We start from the raw sequence: 19,430 nt of genomic DNA on the forward strand, positions 1-19,430 counted from the left end.
TATGATTTGACATGTTTTCAGCTACTTAACTGCAAAGAGCTCTAATGCACTTATATATGTATTTATGTATCAGTTATATATATAGAAATATATATTAATAATAAAAAGTACATTATTTTTTTATGTGAAAAACATAGGAATGTAAAATATGCATTTTGCGCATCATGTTTCTCAATTTAGATCTTAAAGGGGTTGGATTAGCGCACAGGAGAACTTAAGATTCATAGGTTGCGTTATTAAAATATTACATATAAAATATTACTAAAAATGATTAAAAATAAACATTGTGAAATATTCTAAATAATCCATAGAATATATCTATTTTACAGTATATTTATTCATTTTTAATAATTTATATTAATTTTAATATGTAACATTTCAATAACGAGCCAGAAGAATACTAAGCTTTCCTGTGCTCTAACCCAACTGCGTTAAGATCTAAATTGAGAAAAGTGATGCGCAAAATGCATATTTACATTCCTATGTTCTTCGCATAAAAAAAAAATAAAAAATGATGCTTACCTGATAAATTTCTCTTTCCAGATATGAAGAGTCCATGACGTCATCAATTACTAGTGGTAATATCACTCCTGGCCAGCAGGAGGAGGCAGAGAGCACCATAGCCAAGCTGTTAAAGGGACAGTAAACCTTAAAAATAATGTTATATAATTCTTACCTTTTAATTTGTTAAAAATATGGTGCATCGGGCCAGCTGTATAGTCACAGCCCGGCCCAACCGCGCCATAGCATTAAGTGCAGCTCGCTCCTGTGACAGGAGCGAGCTGCACTTAGTCTTATGGCGTGGTCGGGCCGGGCTGTGACTATACAGCTGGCCCGATGCGCTGACTAAATATAACAGACCCGCTCAGCAGAGAGCGGGTCTGTAAAAGCGCCATATTTTTAACAAATTAAAAAGTAAAAAAGGCATTTATAGCTATAGCACCTAAATAATGTTATATAATTCTGCACTATGTGCAGAATTATATAACATTATTTTTAAGGTTTACTGTCCCTTTAAGTGTCATTCCCCAGTCATTCGACCGAAGGAAAATGGAAAAAAGGAATAATGCAAAGGTGCCTGAGGTTTAGTAAAAAAAATAACGGTCTTAAATTTAAGGGTGGGGTCGTGGACTCTCCATATCCAGGAAGAAAGAAATTTCTTTCTAGGTAAGCATACATTTTGTTTTCTTTCTTAAGATATGGAGAGTTCACAATATAATCAATTACTAGTGGGAACCAATGCCCAAGGTAGAGGACACAGATGACTGGGGGGGGGGGGGGAGAAAAAGACAGGCAGACCTAAACAGAAGACACCACCGCTTGAAGAACCTTTCCCCCAAAAGACGCCTCAGCTGAGGCAAAAGTATCAAATTTCGAAAATTTGGAAAAAGTATGAAGAGAAGACCAAGTTGCAGCCTTGCAAATCTGTTCCACAGAAGCTTCATTTTTGAAAGCCCTAGAAGACGAAACAGCTCTAGTGGAATGAGCTGTAATTCTCTAAGGAGGCTGCTGTCCAGCAGTCTCATAAGCAAAACGGATCATACTTCTCAACCAGAGAGAAAGAGAAGTAGCAGTAGCCTTCTGACCTTTACGCTTTCCAGAGAAACAAACAAACAGGGCAGAAGACTGAAGAAAATTCTTAGTCGCCTGTAAGTAGAATTTTAGAGCACGCACAACATCCAGGTTGTGCAACAAACGTTCCTTATGAGAAGAAGGATTAGGACATAGAGAAGGAACAACAATTTCCTGATTAATATTTCTATCCAAAACCATTTTAGGGAGAAACCCCAATTTAGTACAAAGAACCACCTTATCCGCATAAAAGATAAGGTAAGGCGAATAACACTGCAAAGCCGAGAGTTGCAAAACTCTCAGAGCAGAAGAGGAGATAGCAATAAGAAACAAAACCTTCCAAGATAACTTATTAGCTATGGAATGCATTGGTTCAAACGGAGCCTGTTGCAAAACTTTAAGAACTAGGTTAAAGAGACAGTAAACACCAGAATTTTTGTTGTTTAAAAAGGTAGATAATACCTTTATTACCAATTCCCCAATTTTGCATAACCAACACAGTTATAATGATATACTTTTTACCTCTGTGATTACCTTGTATCTATGCCTCTGTAAACTTATTTCAGTTCTTTTGACAGACTTGCATTTTTAGCCAATCAGTGCTGAACTCCTAGGAGCTTTATGTGCGTGAGCTCAATGTTATCTATATGAAACACATGAACGCCCTCTAGTGGTGAAAAACTGTCAAAAATGCTTTCAGATTAGAGGCAGTCTTCAAGGTCTAAAAAATTAACATATGAACCTCCTAGGTTTAGCTTTCAACTAAGAATACCAAGAGAACAAAGCAAAATTGGTAATAAAAGTAAATTGGAAAGTTGTTTAAAATTACATGCCCTATTTAAATCATGATTTTTTTTTCTTTTTTACTTTACTGTCCCTTTAAGGCTCTAAGGGGGAGCAACAGGTTTAAACACAGACCAGATTCTGACCAGGGCCTGACAAAAAAGATTGGACATCTGGCGCATCCGCCAGACGCTTGTGTAACAAAATACAGGGACTGACAATCCCTTCTCCAGACCTTCCTGGAGAAAAGACAAAACCCTAGGAATCCTGATACTCCAATAATAGCCCTTGGATTCACACCAATAAAGGTATTTATGCCATACCTTATGATAAATCTTACGAGTAACAGGCTTGCAAGCCTGTAACATGGTCTCAATAACCAACTCAGAAAACCCACGCTTAGCCAGAACGAAGCGTTCAATCTCCAAGCAGTCAGCTTCAGAGTAGCAAGATTCGGATAAGAAAATGAACCCTGAGTTAAAAGGTTCTTCCTCAGAGGTAGCCTCCAAAGTGGAAGAGAAGACATCTTCACTAGGTCTGCATACCAGATTCTGCAAGGCCATGCAGGAGCTATTAGAATTACTGATGCTCTCTCAGTGAGCTTCCGCCCACTGAACAATCTGAGCCACCTCCTTCATAGCTTAGGAACTCAGAGTTCCTCCCTGGTGGTTGATGTAAGCCACTGAGGTGATATTGTCCGACAGGAACCTGATAAACTGGTTTAAGGACAACTGAGGCCAAGCCATCAGGGCATTGTAAATTGCTCTCAACTCTAAGATGTTTATGGGAAGAGATGACTCCTCCCAAGTTCATATTCCCTGCACCTTCAACGAGTCCCAGATTGCTCCCCAACCCAGCAGGCTTGCGTCTGTGGTCACAATCACCCAGGAAGGTCTCCGGAAGCATGTGCCCCAAGACCTATGCACCTGAGAAAGCCACCACGGAAGAGAGTCTCTTGTTGACTAACTGCAGTGCTCTCAAATGGAATTGAGCAAAAGGAATGATGTCCATGGAAGCAACCATCAGACCAATTACTTCCATACACTGAGCCACTGACGGCCGAAAGGTAGACTGCAGAAACAGGCAAGCCAGAATCTTGGATTTTCTGACCTCTGTCAGAAAAATGTTCATGGATAGGGAGTCTATTATGGTCCCTAAGAAAACTACCCTTGTAGCTGGAACAAGGGAACTGTTTTTCAGATTCACTTTCCATCCGCGGGAACGTAGAAAAGACAACAAGATCTCTGTATGAGAGCTTGCTTGTTGAAAAGATGGCGCTTGAACCAATATGTCATCCAGGTAAGGCACCACTGCAATTCCCCGAGCCCTGACCACTGCCAATAAAGCCCCCAGCACCTTTGAACAAATAATGGGTGCTGTGCTGTGACAAGGCTAAATGGAAGAGCCACAAACTGAAAATGTTTGTTTAGAAAAGCGAAGCTCAGGAACTTGTGATGATCCTTGTAGGTGGGAACATGAAGATATGCATCCTTCAGGTCTATGGTCGTCATGAACTGACCCTCTAGTACCAAGGGAGAATGGACTGAATGGTTTCCATTTTGAAGGATGGTACACTGAGAAACTTGTTTAGACATTTCAGATCTAGAATAGGACATAAAGTTACCTCTATTTTGGGAAACACAAACAGGTTTGAGTAGAACCCCAGGCCCTGCTCTTTTACAGGAACTGGCACCATCACTCCCAGGGAAGAAAGGTCCCGAACACAGTTCAAGAATGCCTCTCTTTTTATCTGGTGTGCAGATAATCTGGAGAGAAGGAATTTGCTCCTTGGAGGAAAGGACTTGAACTATATTCTGTAACCCTGAGACACTATGTCCACTGCCCAAGGATCTGGAACATCTCATATCCAAGCCTGATAAAACAGAGAAAGTCTGCCCCCTACTTGATCCGGCCCCGGACCAACCCCTTCATGCTGACTTAGACTCAGCTGCGGATTTCTTTGATTGCTTCCCCTTTTTCCAAGACTGATTGGGCTTCTAAGAAGGCTTGGGCTGTTCCTTCTTGGAAGAGGAAGACTTTCCTTTGTAGTTACGAAATGAACGAAAAATACTTTGACGTCCCTTAGGTCTGTTCTTCTTGTCTTGTGGTAGAAACGACCCTTTTACTCCCGTAATATCAGAAATTATTTCTGCCAGACCCGGTACAAACAAGGTCTTACCCTTGTAAGAAAGCGCTAGAAGCTTGGACTTAGAAGACACATCCTCTGACCATGATTTTAGCCACAGCGCCCTGGCGAGCTAGCACAGTAAAGCCAGATATCTTGGCTCTTAGTTTAAGAACTTGCATGGTAGCATCAGAAATAATGGAGTTGGCCAGCTTGAGAGCCTTAATCCTATCTTGGATCTCCTCCAAAGAAGTCTCTACTTGAAGAGAATCAGATAAAGCATCGTACCAATAAGATGCCGCACTAGACACAGTAGCAATACAAACTGCAGGTTGTCATTGAAGACCTTGATGAACATATATCTTCTTCAAGAAAGCCTCCAGCTTTTTATCCATTGGATCCTTAAAAGAGCAACTATCCTCTATAGGAATAGTAGTCCCCTTAACCAGAGTAGAAATGGCCCCTTCTACTTTAGGCACCGTATGCCATGAATCTTTAATGGAGTCGGCGACAGGAAACATCTTTTTAAAAACAGGAGACAGGAAAAACTGAATTCCTGGCTTCTCCCATTCCTGAGCAATAATCTCCATTGCATGATCTGGAACAGGAAAAACTTCCACAAAGGAACATCAAAGTACTTATTAAGTTTACTTGATTTCTTAGGGTTGACAACGACAGGCAGGTCGGAGCCGTCCAAAGTAGCCAAAACCTCCTTTAACAATACTGTGTTCAAGCTTAAATCTGAAGGATACTATGTCAGCATCAGATGAAGGAATTATACTGTCTGAATCTACCAACGTATCCTTATCAGACCTATGAGGGGGGGGCGACCTGAGTAGCAGAAGCTGGGACAGACACCTTAATATCTGAATCTCTAATGTTCCTCTTGCGCTTTCCCTTTAGTATAGTAATGGCAGATAATGCCTTAGATACCGCTGAAGATACCTGAGCAGCAATCTCTGCAGGCAAATACACTCCTCCAGGAGACAGAGGAATCACAGGACACTGTATGTGATGCCACTAAGGCTTGGGACGTTTGAGGAGAAATCTGTGGCATAGCCTGAACAGCATCATCCTGAGGCGCGGTTGGCTCAGAAACAAAGAGTCTGTTTTTATTTTTTAAAGTCCTCTCTACACATGAGGAACAAAACTGCAGAGGCAACACAACCTGATTTTACAAACAAAGCAGGCACCTATCCATAGGAGCAGAGTCCTGATCCGTGTACTGTTGCTTTAAATAACAGACAGGGCAATAGAGACGTATTTTAAAAATAAAAAATACTGTGCCTCAATACTTGCAATTATAAACCCACTGCACCTTTACACCCCAATGCACTGACTGAGGTGCCTACCTGCCCCTCAATGTATCTTAGGGAGACCCGACTGCAATAGATGGCGCTTAGAAACCTCTCCGATAATCTGTAAGAGCGGAGCCGGAAGGTCACGTGATCGGCAATTGAAGCTGCGCCACACATGTAATGCGCGCGCTCCAGTCTGGGCTAAAAGTAGCTAAACTGTCTCCATCAACTTCCGCTTTAGCCGCAACATATCGCAGCTATAAGCTATCAGTTAATAATGTGCCCCCAAAAAAAGAAAATTTATGCTTACCCGATTAATTTATTTCTTTTTTGACACAATGAGTCCACAGATCATCTTAATTACTAATGGGATTCAATACCCAAGCTAGAGTACACAGATGATACGGGAGGGACAAGACAGGTAACCTAAACGGAAGGCACCACTGCTTGAAGAACATCTCTCCCAAAAGCGGCCTCAGCCAAAATAAAAGTATCAAATTTAAATAACTTTGAAAAAGTGTGAATAGAGGACCAAGTTGCAGCCTTGCAAATCTGTTCTACAGAAGCTTCATTCGTTAATGCCCATGAGGAAGCAACAGCCCTCGTGGAATGAGCCGTAACCCTCTCTGGAGGCTGTGGTCCAGCAGTCTCATATGCAAAACGTATGTAATGGTACTCATTTTATCGACCCTGGAAGGATGAAGGGCTGAGTCGGCCCAGCTGGGACCTTTGGACAGGCTTTTGTAGTCAGGGCATTTTACCAACGGAGCTACCTCACTGGATATACTCTTCAGTCAAAAAGAAGAGAAGTAGCCATAGCCTTCTGTCCCTTACGTTTTCCTGAGAAAACCACAAAGAAAAAACTGATGAAAATCCCCAGTCGCCTGCAGGAGAAAACTTTAAAGCACGGACCACGTCCAGATTGTACAGTCGTACACAAGGAAGGAACAACCATCTCCTGATTAATGTTCCGATCAGAAGTAACCTTAGGAAAAATATCCTAATGTAGTACATAAAACAACCTTATCTGAATGGAAAATAAGGTAAGGAGACTCATACTGCAATGCCGAGAGCTCTGACACTCTAAAAGCAGAGGAAATAGCAACAAGAAATAAAGCTTTCCAAGATAACAACTCAATATCTAAGGAATGCATAGGCTTAAACGGAGCCCCTTGAACAACCTTAAGAACTAAATTCAGACTCCATGGAGGAGTAACTGATCTGTACAAAGGCCTGATCCTGACCAAGGCCTGACAAAATTATTGTACATCTGGAACATCTGCCAGACGTTTGTGAAATAAAATAGACAAAGCCAAGATTTGACCCTTTAGGGAACTTCTCGATAAACCTTTCTCCGATCTTGGAGAAAAGACAAAAATATATGAATCCTAACTCTACTCCATGATTAGCCCTTGGAGTCATACCAATAAAGATATTTATGCCATATTTTATGGTAAATCTTTCTAGTTACAGGCTTACGAGTCTGAATAATGGTCTCTATGACCGAGTCAGAAAAACCTCGCTTGGATAGAATTAAGCGTTTAATCTCCAAACAATCAGCTTCAGAGAAACTGAATTTAGGAGAAGTAAGGAACCTTGAATTCGAAGGTCCTTCCTCAACGGAAGTCTCCAGGGTGGCAGAGAAAACATGTCCAACAGATCTGCACACCAAATCCTGCGAAACCAAGCAGGGGCTGGATCAGCGATGCCCTCTCCTGCTTGATTCAAGTAATGACCCGAGGAAGAAGCGCAAATGGAGGGGACAGGAATGCTATACTGAAAATCCAAGGAACCGCCAGAGCATCTGTCCGTTCTGCCCATGGGTCCCTGGACCCTGCCCCGTATCTCGGGAACTTGGCATTCTGTCAAAATGCCAGGAGATCTAATTCTGGCTAACTCCACTCTAGAATCAGGCTGGAGAACACTTCCGAATGGAGTTCCCACTCCCTCGGATGAAAGGTCTGCCTGCTCAGGAAGTCTGCCTCCCAGTTTACCACCCCTAGGGTGTGGATTGCTGACAGGTAGCAAGAATGGGCCTCCGCCCACTGAATTATCTTGGTAACCTCTGTCATCGCTAAGGAACTCCTCGTTCCTCCCTGATGAGTGTCATAAGCCACTGAAGGTATTCCCACTGGAATCTAACAAACTGGACCGAGGCTAACTGGGGCCAGGCCAGAAGAGCATTGAAAATCATTCTCAGTTCCAGGATGTTTTAGGAAGAACCGACTCTGACTGAGTCCAACCACCCTGAGCCGTTAGGGAGCCCCAGACAGCTCCCCACACAATTAGATTGGCATCTGTTGTCACAATCACCCGAGACGGTAAAGCAGGTTCCCTGGGATTGATGAGCCAGAGACAACCACCATTGAAGAAAGTCCTTTGTCTCCTGATCCAGAGTTATTTGAGGAGACAAGTCTATATAATCTCCGTCCCATTGCCTGAGCATGTTTGACTACAGAGGTCTGAGGTGGAATCAAGCAAACGGGATGATGTCTCCATCAGCCTGATTACCTCCATGCACTGGACCACTTATGGCCGAGGAGTGGACTGAAGGACTAGACGAGTATAGAAAATCTTTGATTTCCAGACTACTGTCAGAAATATCTTCATTGATGGGATCTATTATTCCCAAGAAAGAAACCCTTGTACTTGGGACTAAGGAACTCTTTCCTAAATGTACCTTTTATCCCTGAGATCTCAGGAAGGATAATACCATGTCCGTGTGGAAACTTGCTTGTTGTAAAAATGGCGCCTGGACTAGTGATGTCATACAATTAAGGTGCCACTGCAATGCCTCGTGGCCAAGCATCGCCAACAGCGATCCCAGAACCCTTTAAAGAAAGAGCTTTTATTTGATCACAAGCCTCCTTACTTCCAAGGACAGCCATACATGCTGTCCTTGATTTAACAGCAGGAATCCTGGGCTGTTTTCCACTATTCTACGCCTGGTTGGGGGTACCAGCAGTCTTAGACTGCTCCTGCTTGGGAGAAGGAGAGAAAGTATTTCCCCAGAAAACTCAGAAGAACTGAAATTATCTCTGACGTCCTCTCGCTTATTTCTTATTCTGTAGATGAAACAACCGCAGACCAAGATCTTAACCATAATGCTCTGCGGGTCAGTATGGTAAAGCCTAAATCCTAGTGCCCATCACTCCTCTATATTAAAGGAGATTACTCACTTAAAGGCTTTTACACTTTTCATTTGAAGGGGAGAGTGTCTGTCCAATAGAAACACACAACACATCAAACCAGTACGCCGCACTGGAGATAGTAGCCCTACCAACCGCAGGTTGTCCATTTAAACCCTCAAACTTCCCTTCATAGGGTTTTTTTCCTGCATCAGTTCCAAAAAGAACTACTATCCACTATGGGAATAGTATCTCCCTACTGCAAAGACTCTGTTATAGAGTCTACTATATAAACATCCTATTTAATATAGGAAAGGAGAAAAAGGTAATAAGCAGATTCTTCAATTCCTGGGCAAATATCCTTATAGCCCTATCTGGTATAGGAAATACATCCACCATGAAGGGTGCGTCACAATATTAGTATAAATAACAGGACTCTCTAGGATAGACTACGCCGGTAGAGACGGAGTCGCCCATGGTAGCCAAAAACCTCTAAGTAATCAAGCTACAACTGAAAGAAAAACAACTACCCCATCTGAGTCTAAGAATTCCCCCTCAGAAACTACCGAAGTAACTTCCTCTGTCAGGTTACAGGGAAAAAATCTTTGTAATAGCTACTATTAAATCAATCACACATAACTGATTGAAAATATATCCTCTTGCACTTTTCCTACAGTGTGGGAAAAAAAAGACAATGTTTGAAATGCAAGGTAACTCCAAATGGAGAGTGAAAGGAACCACAGGACACTGCATGTGGGCTATAAATTTTGTGGTACTCTACGGAAGAAATTTGTGGCATAGCTTGACCCTTGATAATAGACTTTTTTTTATTTTATTTATAAAATAATTTTCTCACAATAGATGAGAAAACAAAGGATTGAAGGTACCATTATAGATCAAGTCCAAGACAAGAGAGCCTCTTGGTCCATACTGTCTACAGGATGAGATAATCAAGTAAACAGTTTAAATTTTTAGAAGAAAATAAATTATCACATAAAAATGTTACTGTTTCTTAAAATTTTAAAACACAATTTTTTCATCTTTATGTGCAGCAGGAAGGTAACTTAGCACACAGTTACTGCCCAATCTGTCAACACCTCAGCAAACCCTGCTAAGGTACCCAACTGAAAACGTTACTTTATTCCAAATACCCCCAAAAAACTTTATTTTGTAAAATGAAGCCCTTAGAAAACGATGTCAATAGACTCCTAACTGTCTACATCTCTAGGCATAAGAGGTCCGGAACGTAACTGTATACTTTGTCCGGCCCCCTGAAGTGGGAAAAAACACTAAGTACATTGCTAAACAGAAAACTCCTCCTTCCATTGCCTAAACTCGGAAGTGGAGAAGAAGTGCGCAGCCGAAAATTGGCGCCACATGTAGCTCCGCCCATCGTGGGCGTTACAATACTAAACTCCCAGTCGCCATTATGATAGTTAAAACAAATAAACCACCGGGAGCAAATTGACTATATGTGAAGTCTGGGGGCAGATAGGGCTACCGCTTGCTGGACAGCAGCTTAGCCTCTAAATGAAAACAACGTATCACTTCCCACTGAGAGTTTATCTTCCCTCAGCCCTAGTGAACACAAGGCCCCAGATATAAGAACCACTTAATTTTTCTCCTCAGCCCCAGTGCCTGCTTATAATGTGCTGTCGCTGAAAACCCCCTCCTTTAGTATTTAGGAGATAAGTCCCAGATCAATAAGTGCTCCACTTCTACTGAGATCATCCCAGACCCAGAATAAAAAGTCAGCACTTACCTTTGTATTCTGTCCGACAGCAGGGCAGCTTAGCAGGTTTAGGAGGTCCTCTCCCTCCCATAGCCCTGTGGAGAAAGATAAAGCCTAAGTAATCTTGCTTAGGCTATCAGGGTTAGGGCAGCATAAAAGTATGGGAGGCGCAGTGAGAATAATGTCCCACAAGTTCCCATTGCTCAAAAAACAACAAAAGCTCTACTGAAGAGACTGATATGGACTACGGCTACACCCTAGGACAAAGCAGCACTATCTTGTACTACTTTAAAAATAATAAACTCTTGATTGAAGACTCTAAAACTAACCCCTCACTTTACCTCTTCCTATCACTAACGTAGGCAAAGAGAATGACTGGGGTGGGAGGGAAGGGAGGAGCTATTTAACAGCTCTGCTGTGGTGCTCTTTGCCTCCTCCTGCTGACCAGGAGGTGAATATCCCATTAGAAATAAAGATGATCTGTGGACTCATCGTGTCTTAAAAAAAGAAAACTTGCAAACACCAACACTAGTGTGAAACGCAACTAGAGCAACCGCAATAAAGTAACCTCTTACTCATAAGGAGATTAACCTCTCTCTTCCTCACATACAACCTGTGCCTGCACCCTGCCAAATAACTAACCCTGTACCCAGGATTCTAGTCCCAATTCTGTGCAGAGAGTTGATACTTAACTCCTTCAGTGCCAGCCTCCCAGTCCCAGAAGACAAATGGCACTTACCTGCACTTCTAGCCGTCCGGCAGGAGGACAGCGCCAACTCCTTACAGAGGTCTGTGTAAAAAAGAACAGAGCAAACCTACTCTGGCTTTCTGTACTACGGCAGCACATGTTAGGAAAACGCTCTCTAAAGCCACCACTAATCTACTGAAGAGATTGGCGTGGACTACAGCAATACCCAAATCTTGCTTGTAGCGAAAAATCTAAAATTTTCTTCAGACACCAAACTTCACCTCCTCCATTAACAGAGGCAAAGACAATGACTGGGGATTGTGAGTAGGGGAGTGACACTTAACAGCTTTGGCTGTGGTGCTCTTTGCCTCCTCCTGCTGGCCAGGAGTGATATTCCCACTAGTAATTGATGATGTTGGACTCTATATATATATATATATATTAGGAAAGAAATATACTTTTTATTATTAAATATATATTGGATACAAAAATACATGTACACACATATTTAGACATGTATATGTAAGTATCTCTATATTAATGCCCTAACACCTGAGACCTTGTATCTTTAAACCCTTATAACTTTTTGTTGCAATTTTGTTTTGAATTATTTTCTTCAGACAGTATTATGAGTAACTGTACTGTATGTATTTTTAATTTTTTTGTGACATTTATTCAAGTGTAACAGTTAAACAGAACCCTGAGGTTGCAATAACCCGATGTGTTTTAAAATTCAATTGCACTTGAGTGAACGAGTTCACAGTCAACTTGTAATATGTGCACTACTTCTGACACGAGCAAACACCTGTGATAAACCCCTTATCGCTTAAGTGTAACAGCACTCTTAATCTGGCCCATAGTATGTTAAGCTAGAGCACATTTTGTATCAATACAGGGGTAAGCAGCTCTTAAGGGAAGTATTTTAAATTATAAAACTGTTAGACCAAATGAAACTGAAGAGTGCTTAGAAAGTGCAAAGCCATTTCCATCTGGCCCTTATTATCCGCAAGAAGGGAGATTAGAAAAACACAACAGGATCTTCAATAGGGATCGAATGCGAAGAAGGATCCAAATGTGGAAGAAGTCGGCCGCTCGTGGCTCTTTTTTTGGAGACGGGATTCTTCTTGTTATAGTGCAACACACTAAAATCTGGATTTGCAGATCTTAGTGTGTTAAATTTTCACAAGAAAAATTTCAGCTCTGAAAAGAGCCAAATGCCACGAGCAGCTGACTTCCGTATTCAGATGTAAAGAAGGATCCAAATGCAAATTCCAAATCTTCAAGTAATGAAGTTTTGCAATTTTCTGTGCATACAGTATTTCACAAAAGTGAGTACACCACTCACATTTTAGTAGTAGTGAGTGTACAGCGTGTATAACAGTGTAAATTTGTTGTCCCCTCAAAATAAACTCAACACACAGCCATTAATGTCTAAACTGTTGCCAACAAAAGTGAGTACACCCCTAAGTGGAAATGTCCAAATTGGGCCCAATTAGCCATTTTCCCTCCCTGGTGTTATGTGACTCGTTAGTGTTACAAGGTCTCAGGTGTGAATGGGGAGCGGGTGTGTTAAATTTGGTGTTATCGCTCTCACACTGTCTCATACTGGTCACTGGAAGATCAACATGTCACCTCATGGCAAAGAACTCTGAGGATCTGAAAAAAAGAATTGTTGCTCTACATAAAGATGGCCTAGGCTATAAGAAGATAGACAAGACCCTGAAACTGAGCTGCAGCACGGTGGACAAGACCATACATCGGTTTCACAAGACAGGTTCCACTCAGAATAGGCCTCGTTATGGTCGAACCAAAGAAGTTGAGTGCACGTGCTGAGTGTCATATCCAGAGGTTGTTTTTGGGAAATAGATGTATGAGTGCTGCCAGCATTGCTGCAGAGGTTGAAGGGGTGGAGGGTCAAGCCTGTCAGTGCTCAGACCATACGCCACACACTGCATCAAATTGCGTCTGCATGGCTGTCGTCCCAGAAGGAAGCCTCTACTAAAGATGATGCACAAGAAAGCCATCAAACAGTTTGCAGAAGACAAGCAGATTAAGGACATGGATTACTGGAACCATGTCCTGTGGTCCGATGAGACCAAGATGAACTTATTTGGTTCATATGGTGTCAAGCGTGTGTGATGGCAACCAGGTGTGAAGTACAAAGACAAGTGTGTTTGCTACAGTCAAGCATGTTGGTTCGAGTGTCATGGTCTAGGTCTGCATGAGTGCTGCCGGCACTGGGGAGCTACAGTTCATTGAGGGAACCATGAATGCCAACATGTACTGTGACATACTGAAGCAGAGCATGGTCTCCTCCCTTCAGAGACTGAGCCCCAGGGCAGTATTCCAACATGATAATGACCCCAAACACACCTCCAAGACGACCACTGCCATGCTAAAGAAGCTGAGGGTAAAGGTGATGAACTGGCCAAGCATGTCTCCAGACCTAAACCCTATTGAGCATCTGTGGGGCATCCTCAAACGGAAGGTGGTGGAGCGCAAAGTCTCCAAAATCCACCAGCTCCATGAGGTCGTCATGGAGGAGTGGAAGAGGACTCCAGTGACAACCTGTGAAGCTCTGGTGAACTCCATGTCCAAGAGGGTTAAGGCAGTGCTGGAAAATAATGATGGCCACACAAAATATTGACACTTTGGGCCCAATTTGGACATTTCCACTTAGGGGTGTACTCACTTTTGTTGCCAATGGTTTAGACATTAATGCCTGTGTGTTGAGTTATTTTGAGGGGACAGCAAATTTACACTGTTATACAGTCTGTACACTCACTACTTTACATTGTAGCAAAGTGTCATTTCTTTAGTGTTGTCACATGAAAAGATATAATAAAATATTTACAAAAAAGTGAGGGGTTTACTCACTTTTGTGAGATACTGTAACTGCTTTTATAACACGTTTTGTATGCAGATCTTTTGCAATTCAGTGATTATTTGGCCATATATACATAAAAGACATTAACATCTGTTTTAAAGGGACATTATACACTCATTTTTTCTTTGCATAAATGTTTTGTAGATGATCTATTTATATAGCCCATAAAGTTTTTTTTTTTTAAAAATGTATAGTTTTGCTTATTTTTAAATAACATTGCTCTGATTTTCAGACTCCTAACCAAGCCCCAAAGTTTTATGTGAATACCGTCAGCTACCTTCTCCAGCTTGCTCCTGTTTGTGTAAAGGGTCTTTTCATATGCAGAAGAAGGGGGAGGGGGGAGTTTCTTATTTCCCACTTGCAGTGGGCATTCCAACTACCTTTTCAACAGAGCTAAACTGACAGCTTCTAAGTAAGTTTTTAAACAGTTTTATACTGGATTTTTATATCAGTATCTGTGCATCTTATTCTTTATAGTAGTGTCTATTACATGCAGTTATATGAAAATGAGTGTATACTGTCCCTTTAAGTAGCTGAGGCCGTTTAAGTCAGAAAACCCTGCAAAAATCTGTGTCAGAAGTGGTTACAGAAGGATTCAAATCTCTTTGGTGAATGTTCTTAATACAAATTATCTGACAAGCTTTTGTTGAGTTCTGTAACATTAACCTAGAATAACCTGTAATAATATAAATAAAGCAAATGAAAGATTCAACCTCCCAAAAGTTCACTTACATTATCCTTCATCGCTGTCCTCTTCTGTTGCGCTGTTTTTTTTTTCTCTCAAAAGCACATCAGCTGCTTTATCCAGCACTGGAGCTCAATACATTTGGTTCAACAGCTCTATTGGGCATGCTATTAGACAGCGAGCCCATAACGTGTTTTTTTTTTTTTTTTTTTTTTTTTTTTAAAACAGCAGCGCAGCAGAGGACAGTGATGAAGGTTAAATCTTTAATTTGCTTTATTTCAATATTTTTTACAGGTTACATACATAGTGCAGAATTATGCAAAAATATTAACAATGTTTACTGTCCCTTTAAGAGCCAAAAGCCTGCGTTCAACTTAATCTAAAATTTACATTGCAGCTAATTGGGCTGCATTTCATCTAGAAATCAATGCTACATTAGTTGTAGAACTAACACACCATGGGACCAACATTTATGCAGAACATATTTTACGGAGACCTATGACAATATATTAAAATACCAAAGCCATTACTTTGACTCTTCGTTGATGTGCCACAAACTCTTCCACTGAATTTTTTAAAGATAAAGGAACAGTCAATATTTCTTGATAATTGTCCATTATGAAGGTCACTAGTTTTGTGGACAAAAGCTCATCCAGATCAACGTCATCCTTTGAACGAAGAATACAGCGAGAAAATGTCTGCACCATCTGTCAAAACAGAAAAGAATATAATTATACATTAAATGGCTAAATTACAATTGAAAAAAGTATAAAAAGAAAACATAGAAAATAAATATAAAATATTAATACACCAAGAAGAATAAGGTTTAGAAAAAACATAATTTATGTAAGAACTTACCTGATAAATTCATTTCTTTCATATTACCAAGAGTCCACGAGCTAGTGACGTATGGGATATACATTCCTACCAGGAGGGGCAAAGTTTCCCAAACCTCAAAATGCCTACAAATACACCCCTCACCACACCCACAAATCAGTTTAACGAATAGCCAAGCAGTGGGGTGATAAGAAAAAAGTGCGAAAGCATAAAAAATAAGGAATTGGAATAATTGTGCTTTATACAAAAAAATCATAACCACCACAAAAAGGGTGGGCCTCATGGACTCTTGCTAATATGAAAGAAATGAATTTATCAGGTAAGTTCTTACATAAATTATGTTTTCTTTCATGTAATTAGCAAGAGTCCATGAGCTAGTGACGTATGGGATAATGACTACCCAAGATGTGGATCTTTCCACGCAAGAGTCACTAGAGAGGGAGGGATAAAATAAAGACAGCCAATTCCGCTGAAAAATAATCCACACCCAAAATAAAGTTTAAATTTTATAATGAAAAAAACTGAAAACATAAGCAGAAGATTCAAACTGAAACAGCTGCCTGAAGTACTTTTCTACCAAAAACAGCTTCAGAAGAAGAAAACACATCAAAATGGTAGAATTTAGTAAAAGTATGCAAAGAAGACCAAGTTGCTGCTTTGCAAATCTGATCAACCGAAGCTTCATTCCTAAACGCCCAGGAAGTAGAAAGTGACCTAGTAGAATGAGCTGTAATCCTTTGAGGCGGAGTTTTACCCGACTCGACATAAGCATGATGAATTAAAGATTTCAACCAAGACGCCAAAGAAATGGCAGAGGCCTTCTGACCTTTCCTAGAACCAGAAAAGATAACAAATAGACTAGAAGTCTTTCGGAAATTCTTAGTAGCTTCAACATAATATTTCAAAGCTCTAACTACATCCAAAGAATGCAATGATTTCTCCTTAGAATTCTTAGGATTAGGACATAATGAAGGAACCACAATTTCTCTACTAATGTTGTTGGAATTCACAACCTTAGGTAAAAATTCAAAAGAAGTTCGCAACACCGCCTTATCCTGATGAAAAATCAGAAAAGGAGACTCACAAGAGCGAGCAGATAATTCAGAAACTCTTCTGGCAGAATGAATGCATAGGTTCAAACGGAGGAGCTTGAAGAGCCCCCAGAACCAAATTCAAACTCCAAGGAGGAGAAATTGACTTAATGACAGGTTTTAATACGAACCAAAGCTTGTACAAAACAATGAATATCAGGAAGATTAGCAATCTTTCTGTGAAAAAGAACAGAAAGAGCAGAGATTTGTCCTTTCAAGGAACTTGCAGACAAACCTTTCTCCAAACCATCCTGAAGAAACTGTAAAATTCTCGGAATTCTAAAAGAATGCCAGGAAAAATGATGAGAAAGACACCAAGAAATACAAGTCTTCCAGACTCTATAATATATCTCCCTAGATACAGATTTACGAGCCTGTAACATAGTATTAATCACAGAGTCAGAGAAACCTCTTTGACTAAGAATCAAGCGTTCAATCTCCATACCTTTAAATTTAAGGATTTGAGATCCTGATGAAAAAAGGACCTTGTGACAGAAGGTCTGGTCTTAACGGAAGAGTCCACGGTTGGCAAGAGGCCATCCGGACAAGATCCGCATACCAAAACCTGTGAGGCCATGCTGGAGCTACCAGCAGAACAAACGAGCATTCCTTCAGAATCTTGGAGATCACTCTTGGAAGAAGAACTAGAGGCGGAAAGATATAAGCAGGATGATACTTCCAAGGAAGTGACAATGCCTCCACTGATTCCGCTTGAGGATCCCTGGATCTGGACAGATACCTGGGAAGTTTCTTGTTTAGATGAGAGGCCATCAGATCTATTTCTGGAAGTCCCCACATTTGGACAATCTGAAGAAATACCTCTGGGTGAAGAGACCATTCGCCTGGATGCAACGTTTGGCGACGGAGATAATCCGCTTCCCAATTGTATATACCTGGGATATGAACCGCAGAAATTAGACAGGAGCTGGATCCCGCCCAAACCAGAATTCGAGATACTTCTTTCATAGCCAGAGGGCGGTGAGTCCCTCCTTGATGATTGATGTATGCCACAGATGTGACATTGTCTGTCTGAAAACAAATGAACGATTCTCTCTTTACAAGAGGCCAAGACTGAAGAGCTCTGAAAATTGCAAGGAGTTCCAAAATATTGATCGGTAATCTCACCTCCTAAGATTCCCAAACCCCTTGTGCCGTCAGAGACCCCCACACAGCTCCCCAACCTGTAAGACTTGCATCTGTTGAGATTACAGTCCAGGTCGGAAGAACAAAAGAAGCCCCCTGAACTAAACGATGGTGATCTGTCCACCACGTCAGAGAGTGTCGTACAATCGGTTTTAAAGATATTAATTGAGATATCTTTGTGTAATCCCTGCACCACTGGTTCAGCATACAGAGCTGAAGAGGTCGCATGTGAAAACGAGCAAAGGGGATCGCGTCCGATGCAGCAGTCATAAGACCTAGAATTTCCATGCATAAGGCTACCGAAGGGAATGATTGTGACTGAAGGTTTCGACAAGCTGATATCAATTTTAGACGTCTCTTGTCTGTCAAAGATAGAGTCATGGACACTGAATCTATCTGGAAACCCAAAAAGGTTACCTTTGTCTGAGGAATCAATGAACCTTTTAGTAAATTGATCCTCCAACCATGATCTTGAAGAAACAACAAAAGTCGATTCGTATGAGATTCTGCTAAATGTGAAGACTGAGCAAGTACCAAGATATCGTCCAAATAAGGAAATACCACAATACCCTGTTCTCTGATTACAGACAGAAGGGCACCGAGAACCTTTGTAAAAATTCTTGGAGCTGTTGCTAGGCCAAACAGCAGAGCCACAAACTGGTAATGCTTGTCTAGGAACGAGAATCTCAGAAACTGATAATGATCTGGATGAATAGGAATATGCAGATATGCATCCTGTAAATCTATTGTAGACATATAATGCCCTTGCTGAACAAAAGGCAGGATAGTCCTTACAGTTACCATTTTGAATGTTGGTATCCTTACATAACGATTCAATATTTTTAGATCCAGAACTGGTCTGAAGGAATTCTCCTTCTTTGGTACAATGAAGAGATTTGAATAAAACCCCAGCCCCTGTTCCAGAACTGGAACTGGCATAATTACTCCAGCCAACTCTAGATCTGAAACACATTTCAGAAATGCTTGAGCCTTCGCTGGATTTACTGGGACACGGGAAAGAAAAAATCTCTTTGCAGGAGGCCTTATCTTGAAGCCAATTCTGTACCCTTCTGAAACAATATTCTGAATCCAAAGATTGTGAACGGAATTAATCCAAATTCCTTTGAAAAAACGTAATCTGCCCCCTACCAGCTGAGCTGGAATGAGGGCCGCACCTTCATGTGGACTTAGGAGCTGGCTTTGATTTTATAAAAGGCTTGGATTTATTCCAGACTGGAGATGGTTTCCAAACTGATAACGCTCCTGAGGATGAAGGATCAGGCTTTTGTTCCTTGTTGTGACGAAAGGAACGAAAACGATTATTAGACCTAAATTTACCTTTAGATTTTTTATCCTGTGGTAAAAAAGTTCCTTTCCCTCCAGTAACAGTTGAGATAATAGAATCCAACTGAGAACCAAATAATTTATTACCCTGGAAAGAAAGGGAAAGCAGAGTAGACT

At 41.1% G+C, this 19,430-nt stretch overlaps 1 protein-coding gene across 1 annotated transcript in view; it reads right to left on the minus strand.

The window, feature by feature from the left end:
* DEPDC1B (DEP domain containing 1B) overlaps positions 1-19,430 on the minus strand; it is a 238,206-nt gene that overhangs the window by 22,064 nt on the left and 196,712 nt on the right. The window contains exon 9 of the mRNA XM_053701300.1: positions 15,429-15,605. Within this exon, the coding sequence (XP_053557275.1) occupies positions 15,429-15,605 (177 nt within the window). The remainder of the gene's footprint in view (positions 1-15,428; positions 15,606-19,430) is intronic.

This window comes from Bombina bombina, chromosome 2 (genome assembly GCF_027579735.1).
Source record: "Bombina bombina isolate aBomBom1 chromosome 2, aBomBom1.pri, whole genome shotgun sequence".
Classification (NCBI taxonomy): Eukaryota; Metazoa; Chordata; class Amphibia; order Anura; family Bombinatoridae; genus Bombina; species Bombina bombina.